This window comes from Chamaea fasciata, unplaced genomic scaffold (assembly GCF_029207755.1).
Source record: "Chamaea fasciata isolate MVZ Bird 193981 ecotype frontalis unplaced genomic scaffold, bChaFas1.0.hap1 SCAF_30, whole genome shotgun sequence".
In the NCBI taxonomy this organism is placed as follows: Eukaryota; Metazoa; Chordata; class Aves; order Passeriformes; family Sylviidae; genus Chamaea; species Chamaea fasciata.
This window is the reverse complement of record NW_027094115.1, coordinates 4,227,314-4,235,351: the sequence shown is the minus strand read 5'-3', so window position 1 is coordinate 4,235,351 and position 8,038 is coordinate 4,227,314. Positions and strand designations below refer to the sequence as shown.

General features: G+C 54.7%; 1 protein-coding gene across 1 annotated transcript in view; it reads left to right on the top strand.

Annotated features, from left to right (window-relative positions):
• Nucleotides 1–306: 306 nt before the first annotated feature.
• Nucleotides 307–8,038, top strand: part of DOCK5 (dedicator of cytokinesis 5) — an 82,423-nt gene continuing 74,691 nt past the window's right edge. The window contains exon 1 of the mRNA XM_066206365.1: nucleotides 307–616. Within this exon, the coding sequence (XP_066062462.1) occupies nucleotides 574–616 (43 nt within the window). The 5' untranslated portion in view covers nucleotides 307–573. The remainder of the gene's footprint in view (nucleotides 617–8,038) is intronic.

The following is an 8,038-nucleotide window of genomic DNA, read 5'->3' as shown; positions in this document are numbered from 1 at the left end:
CCCCGATCCCGGCCTTTCCCTGCTCCCGGCCTTTCCCTGCTCCCGGCCTTTCCAGCAGCAATTCCCGGACCGTGCCCGGCTCTGTCCCCGGCTCTGTCCCCAGCGCTGCCCCCGCGGCCGCCCCGGTGCCGCCGTGTCCCGGTGCCGGGGCGGGGCCGGGCGGGGCAGGTGATGCCGGCGGGGCGGGGAGAGCCGCCTCCTCCTCTTCTTCCTCCTCCTCCTTTTCTTCCTCCTCCTCCTGTTCCTCCTCCTCCTCCTCCTCCCGGCGCTTTCCCCTCCCTCTCCTGCGCTCGGCGCGCCGGGGGAGGCTGCGAAGTTGGGCGTGTGCCGGGGAGTTTCTGGAGCGGGTTTGGGAGCCGGGAGCGGGACCGGAGCGGGACCGGAGCGGGACCGGAGCGGGACCGGAGCGGGACCGGAGCGGGGCATGGCTGAGCAGCCCGGGGCGCCCGGCCCGCGGCTCCAGCGCGGGGCTGCGGCGGGCGAGGAGCGGCGCTGAGCGGACCCTGAATCCTCCCGGGACTCCTGAAACCCTCCGGGCCCCCCGAACCTCCTGGGACCCCCGAAGCCGCCGGCATGGCCCGCTGGATCCCCACCAAGCGCGAGAAGTACGGGGTCGGTGAGTGAGTGAGTGGCAGCCGGGATGCCCCGGAGCTGTGCGCTCCTTTCCTTTCTTCCTTTCCTTTTTTTCCTTTCTTCCTTTCCTCCTCTCCTCTTCCTGGAGCTCTCCCCGCACCGCTCGGGCGGTTTCGTGCCCGCTCTCCGCATCCCTTTCGGGCTCTCTCCCGTCCCTTTTTGGGATCCCTCCCGTCCCTTTCGGGATCTCTCCCATCCCATCCCCATCCCGCGCTGTGCCGCTCCCCGAATCCCTCCGTTCGTGGGTTGCTGGTCACGCCGTGCTGTGTGTCCAGCGCTTCCAGGAATCCCTCAAAGTTCAGGGCTGCCTTTTATCATTTTGCCTCTCCGGCGTGTTTTACACCGAAAAAAAAAAAAAGCTGTAGCACGGCAGGAAAAACTCAGTCCTGCTGGTGTGGCTGGAAGGAGATGTGGTTGGAAAAGGATGAGGAGCGTGTCACGGGAAAATTGCTCTAGGTGACGTCTTTGCCAGGGGCTGGAAATCTCGATTTAGGGCGAGGGATGGGGAAAACGTGACTGGAAGTGTCCCAGGCCGGGTTGGACGGGGCTTGGAGCAACCCGGGACAGTGGAAGTTGTCCCTGCCCGTGTCAGAAGTGAAGCACAGCCCAAACCGTGACTCTGTGACTGGCACCGTGTCCCTCCTGCCCTGTCCTCTGTTGAAAAGGATTTTCTGAGTGCTCGGTGCCTGCTCTCGAACAGGAACACAAACCCCTGCGGTGTCGCTGATAAAATTCCGCTTCGCTTGAGAGTTTGAAACCCACGGTTTTGAGGTCGGTGGTGAGAACTGGGCAGGGAGCAGTTGGCAGGAAGCCACTAATGACACAGAGAGCTTTTGATAATTGCTTTTACTCACAGCGCCGCTCTTTTACTTCTGCTGCTCAGCAGCGGACTTCTCGACGTGAGAAAAAAAAAAATAATAATCGCTAATTTCGCCTTTGCAAAGCGTTCGTCACCCCAGCTCCCGTGGGGGGGGTGTCCAGCCTGCGAGCTTGGAGGTGAAAAACCTCACCCTGCGCGATGTTCACAGCGAATTTCGAGCCGGGTGAGCGCTCGGAGAGGCTTTGCAGGGAGCTCAGCACAGAGACGTTTTACACCGCTCCGCCTTATCTGGTTCCTCCAGGTAACTGGGCAGGGCGTGGAGCCCGGACACCCTGAACTTTGTTTCTTGCTGTTTAATCCATGGGAGTGTGAGCCCGGCCCGGCTGAGCTCAGTAATTCCCGAAGTAATTCCCAAAACTTTGGTGGCTAAAGCGGAGAACCCGTATCCTGCCGGGCTTGATTGGCTGTGCTGGTGTTTCCCGAGCTCACCTTTGCGTTGTTGCAGGGCTCAGGAATGGCCTTGGGCACAGCAGATGAATCACAGGCACTCCTCTGGCTTCCCTTTTTTCTTTATTACCTTCCGGGGTGAGTTTTCCACAGCCAGCTGCTCCTTGTGACAGCTCCTCTCCCAGGAAGGGCACTGGCCTGTGAGTAAGCAGGGTGGAGGGGGAAAAAATGCCTCTTCCTGCGGCTTTCCACCCCAAATAGTGCGTGGTGGGATGCGCCCTGTGACTCCTGGGTGATCAGCTGGGTGGAAAAGGTGATTTTTGATTTCCCCGAGTGACACGGGGGTTTGATTTGCAGCCAGGATTGATAAGGGTGATCCCCAGGCGGTGACAGAATTATTTAGGCCCTGCCTGGCTTTGGCTCACTCACATCGTGATTTTGTCAGTTTGGTGTTTGAGCACTTGATGGGTTTTTTATCTACAAGTGTGTCCCGTGCTCCGGGGCTCAGCTCTGACGGGCCTGGGGGTATTTTGGGGGGGGTTGATGAGGGTTGAGAGGGGGATTTTGGGCTGGGACTGTGCCAGTGATGAAGTGGCTGCGGGGAGGGGAATGCCAGGTTTGTGTGGGGCGGTGACAAACCCCAGCCAGGCCTGAAGGGCAAAGACATAGCTCGTGTTCAGAAAGAGAAGAAAAGGCTGAGGGGGGACCTCAGCAATCCACATCAACATCTCCAAAGGGTGCCAGGATGGTGCCAGACCCTTCCCAGTGATGGCCATCAAATAAAACACAGCAAGTTCCACCTCACCGTGAGGGAGAACTTCGGCCACGGAAGTGGCAGAGCCCTGCAACAGCTCCAGGGAAGGCCTGGAATCTCCTTCATCCCAAACCCACCTGGATCATTCCTGTCTCCAGGTGAACTCCAGAGGTGCCGTCCACCCCTCAGTGTTCTGGGATTGCGCGGAAGAAAACCCAAATTGTGGCTGCTGGTGATCCCTGCTTTGGAAGCTGCAGCAGGATTTATTTAAAATGCCCCCCTGGAAGCGGCGGCAGCGGGGTGGGGAATTGCAGGAAGTCAGCGGTGTGGTCGGTTCAGTGTCACCCGTCTGATCCCTGCCCCTCCGGAGGGTTTTCTGCCCTGGGTTGTGTTTAACAGAGCCGTGGATTGGGAGTTCACATGGATTTGTTTTATTTCTGGCTCAGGCTGGGGAAGGACTCCTGTCCCCACAGGTGGCCAAGGGCTGAGTTTGGGGCGGCAGCAGCGGGGAGGACAGAGCTGGGAGCTGCAGGTTTGCAGGGCAGCGAAGGGGAGAGACCAGCAGCTCCTGCAGCCTCTCCCTGGCGGGGAGCTCCCCACCAAGGGACAGATGGGCTTTGGGCAGGGACAGGATCGGCTCAGGGGCAGCATCTCCTCCCTGAGGATGCCTCTGCCTCTGACAGAGCCTTTCCTGGGAGGCTGCTCAGTTTTGGGGGCCACACTGAACAAAATGACCTGTGTGTCCCTCTAAAAGGATTTGTGTTTGCAGAAATCCTTTCACGAAGACCCCTTCCCAGTCAAAAAGCTCTGCTCTGAGGGAGAGAGCACCCTAATGGACTCCCAAGGTTTTTAACTTTCATCATCTGCTTGTTGTGAAATTATTAACTTCGGGCAGAAGGAACCAATCGTGCCGTCCCTTTCTTTCTCTGCTGGCAGCAGCCTGGATTGGCTCTGCCTTTAACTCCAGCGCTGCGCCTGGGTTGTAAAATTGCTCTGGGTTGTAAAAGCCAATTCTGTCATTGCTCATCAGCTGCTCCTCACTTCGCGCGCTGCTAATGGAGAGAGAGAGCGCCTGGAGCCAGTGGAATCCTGAATTAGCGTGTAATAAATCCAGGATAAACAAGCAACCAGATCCCTTTTCCTGATCCTTTCAGCTCCAGAGCAGTGCAGGAGTGGCTTTGGGGCCAGGGTGGTTTCCAGGTGGCTGCAGTGATTAACGGAGGGAGAGAGAACCTGGAGCCAGGTTCTCCAATTGGAATCCCAAATTACCCTGTAATAAATCCATGGCAAAGAAGCAACCAGATCCCTTTTCCTGATCATAAACAAGCAACCAGATCCCTTTTCCTGGCTCCTTTCTGCTGGAGTTCAGCTCCCGAGCCCTCCAGGAGTGGCTTTGGGGTGGTTTCCAGGTGGCTGCAGTGGTGACAGCTCAGGGCACAGCAGGTCCTTGTGGCACCTCCGAACCAACAGGACGTGAAGTGTTTGTTCCTCCTCGTGCAGCCTGAGCTGAGAATGCACCGATTGTTCGGTGAACACACAAATCTGAACTTCCAGGAGATCGGGGATTATTAACTGGGGTTTGGGTGGGGGAGAGCTCCGAGGTGTGACAAGCGGAATAATTTGTGTTTTGGTGGAGGCGGTGGCTTGCACCTGGGTGCACTGGGAGGGCTGGGGGGGATTCCACTGCCCTGAGGGAATGGCTGGAGCTGAGCCAGGGGGTTTTAGGCTGGATTTTGGGAAAGGTTCTTTCCTCAGAGGGTGCTGGGCACTGCCCAGGCTCCCCTTGGGCACGGCCCTGAGGCTGCCAGAGCTCCAGGAGGGTTTGGAAAACACTCCCAGGGATGGGAATTTGGGGTGTCTGTGCAGGGATTTTGGGGTGTCTGCGCAGGGTCTGGGGTTGGATCAGCAATCCCAGTGGGTCCCTCCCAGCTCAGGACATTCCCCAATTCCCTGCCCCTCATTTTTGGGGCAGTGTGGCTGCCCCACGGAGTTTGTGTGGTGGTGACCTGGGAGATGATCTGGAATTGTCCCTGCCGGGTCTTGGTGGCCTCTCGCACCCCTGGCACTGTCCTGGCTGGCAGGACCAGAGCATTGAGCTGCTTTATTTGAAAATAAAATTTTGAGTTCCTTCTTTTGTGAGGTCCCGCGTGGAGGTTGGCTCCAGTTTGCTCAGTCAGGGCTCAGGGATGGCAGAAATTCCTCAAACAGAACAAAACCATCACCCCTGGGTGCCTGAGGGAGCTGCAGGACCAGCTTTGCTCACTGATGGTTTGGGTTGTGGTGGCTGCCTGGAGCCGAGGCTGGACAGGATGAGGAGAATAAAGTGGGAGTTTATTTATTCAATCTTCAAAATTTGTTCAATATTTATTAAAGGCCTTCAATAGACACACCTTGGGGCACTCAGATCCTCTGAGAGGACACCTAAGACGGACAATATCAGGAATTTTTCACGCAATTATAACTGTGGTCCATTTACATGTCAGGGATTAATCCTCCAATTACAGCTTCAGGTAATGAAGTCATTTCCCCCCAGTTTGCTCCCCCCATCACTCAATTCAGTTTATTCTGTTTATTCTTTCTGGGGCCTGAGGCTGCAGAGTGTCCTTGAACTTCAGGCCCAGAGAGGAATTGTTTTGTCTGCCCGAACCGCGAGGACAGTGACAACACTGGATGTGGAGTTCAGAGTTACGCACTAAAGCTGTGCAGGATTTGGAAAACAGGAATGCTGAAGGTGAAGGCAGCCCTCAGGGTGCTGGGCCACCAGCTCCTGGCTCCCTGTCCCCATTCCAGGCACCTGCAGAGAGTCTGGGATCAAAGCCCTCCACGGTGCTCCCAGCTGTGCATCCTGCCAAATCCGGGAAAATCCATCTTTGCCTCGAGTTGCTCCTTGCTTTTCCCCCCACCATTCCTGCTCTGACTTGGAGCTTGGTCCCCTTTTGTGCCTCTGGTTCCTTGCAGGGGCTCCCGGAGGATCCAGGAAAATCCAATCCCCCCATGCCTGCTGCAGGGCTGAGCACTGTCCTTCCCGTGGGTGCAAACCCTCTGCTCCTTCCTGCTGCTTTATGAGCATTAATGGCTGAAGAACTGTCTGATGGTGATGCCAGCAGAATTCCCGATGGGGGAAAGGGAAAACCTTGGCATTGTGAGCAGAATTGGAGAGTTGGTCCGTTTCTCATCTTGTTTCCCAGCTTTTATTGCTGTGTCTGCAGCTGATTTGATGTGAAATTTGCTTTTTGCTTCCACAGTCCTTTCTGCTTTTTATTTTTAATCTGTATTAGCCAGGGCCTGTCTTCTCTTATTTTTTGGTGATTTCTATTCCATTGCTCCAGTCGTTCCCTGTGAAATTAATCCTGTGGACTTCAAAGGCGTCTCACTGCCGTGAACAAGACTTGTAAGTGTTCCTTATCTCTGACTTTGAAAAGAAATATTTCCCCGAGTGTTTTGTGCCTCAGTTTGTGACTGACATCACCCCGGTGCTCGGGAACTGGCCCACTTCATCTTTTTTAACAATTAAATCCCTTTCTGGAGGCTCTGAAGAGGCGGCCAGAGCTGCTGGGTGCTTCTGGAGCTTGGGCTGAGCTCTGTCCTGCTGATTAAACGCGAGTTAATTGTTCTGAGGTGCCAAGAGATCACAGGGACCAATTTCCCCCAGAGCTGGGTGCTGAATTTCACACCAATCCTTGATTATTCTGGTGGTTCTTTTCCTCTGGCCTTCTGGTATTTGCCGGCACAACCGCAGACGGGAGTTACAGGGAGGAAAAGCAAAGTGAACTCTCATGGACTGAGCAAAACTTCAATGTATGGGTCGAGAAACAGTGACTGTGCCCTCATGTGTAATATTCTTTATCATAATGTATAATATTCTACACCATAATGTGTGAGAATCTTCATCGTTCAGCTGTTGAAAAGTGCACACCCCCTCCTACCTGCAAACTTTAACTGAAAATCTACTTTTTTTTTGCTCTTCAGCTTATTTGACTGGTAGGACATTTCGCTCCATTATTGCTTTTAAGGGGGAAAAAAAAAAGCCAAAAAACCCCTTCTATTTCTGCCAGGACATTAAAGACACGACCATGGCCAAGCTTCAAACCACGTCAGCCCAAGGCCAGAAACGCATTTTTCTGAAACACGTTTTGCTGCCAGCAAAACCCACCTGAGTCAGAGCTGGGAATTTGTACCGAGGGCTCCAGGACCTTCCCCTTTCCAGCCAGGAGGGGCTCAGGAGGAGATGGAGCAGCTCTCCCACAGTCTGAGGGAAGAGCTCAGAGCGCAGAGTTCGGAGAAATTTGGGATTCTGCGCCGAGGAAGTTTTTAGCTGCGCTGGGAGAAATCTTTATGGAAACCCTGGAGCTGGCCGGGGTGACACAGGGAGGATTTCTGACGTGCAGAACCACGGGGTTTCACTCCTGCACCTGCAGCTCTGCTCACCCCAGAGCAGGACTTGGGGCAGATTTCCCTTCCCTTCGTGGCCTGGGGCTCACTGACCCCGCCCTGCAGAACAAACCCCAGCAGAGAGCTGGCCCTGCACAGACACCCTGAGCCACAGCTGCTCATCCCCAGGGAAATGCCAATTCCAAGGCGTTTTTTCTCTTCCCACCTGCCCCAGGTAACAGGAAATGGGGGAAGAGGATTAAAATGAGGAGCGGGAAATCTTGGAATGGGGGGGAGAGTCTTACACCGGAAGCAAAAAGCCAAACCAGAATATTAATATTGATCCCTTCGGTGCCAAGAGGAACGGAGAACAAACTGCGCCAAACTTGGCAGTGAGTTTTAATTAAACTGCCTGAGCTGCCCGGAGATGAAGAATTGACCACTGAAGGCTTCCCTGCTTTCTTCCTTTACGCCAAACTCCGTCTCTCTTGTAGCCTGAAGCCCCCATGGCGTTGTCAGAGCAGGAGAAAGGAAGTGCTGCAGGAACCAGGTGAAATAAGCTGAAAAAAGCAAAAATAAAAAAAGCAAAAATAAAAAAGCACTTTTCCAGAACCAGCTGCCTGTGACATTCTGAGCCACTCCGAGACCTTTAGAGCTGAAGCCATAAATGGTTTTATTGCCACGGAGGGTCAAAGTTCCAGACTTCCCAAGAGCAGGAATCGTTATCTCCGCTGCACCTTGATGAACTTTTGGCATTGAGCGCCTTCCAGGACGAGGGGCACTTGGATTGCACCAACACCTCCCAAAAAATTCAGTGTTGGCGGGCAAAGAATCCTCCCCACAGCACAGGCACAACGTGCCAGACGTGGTCTGAACCCGGCTGCCAGAGAATTAATCCTTTAAATGCTGCTTCCCCCTCTGTGCCGGGGAGATCTCCCTGGGAAGAACAGCCTGTGCTGCACCAAAAGATGACATTTTTATCGTTTTAGCCGCTGCTCCAACTGAACCTCTGC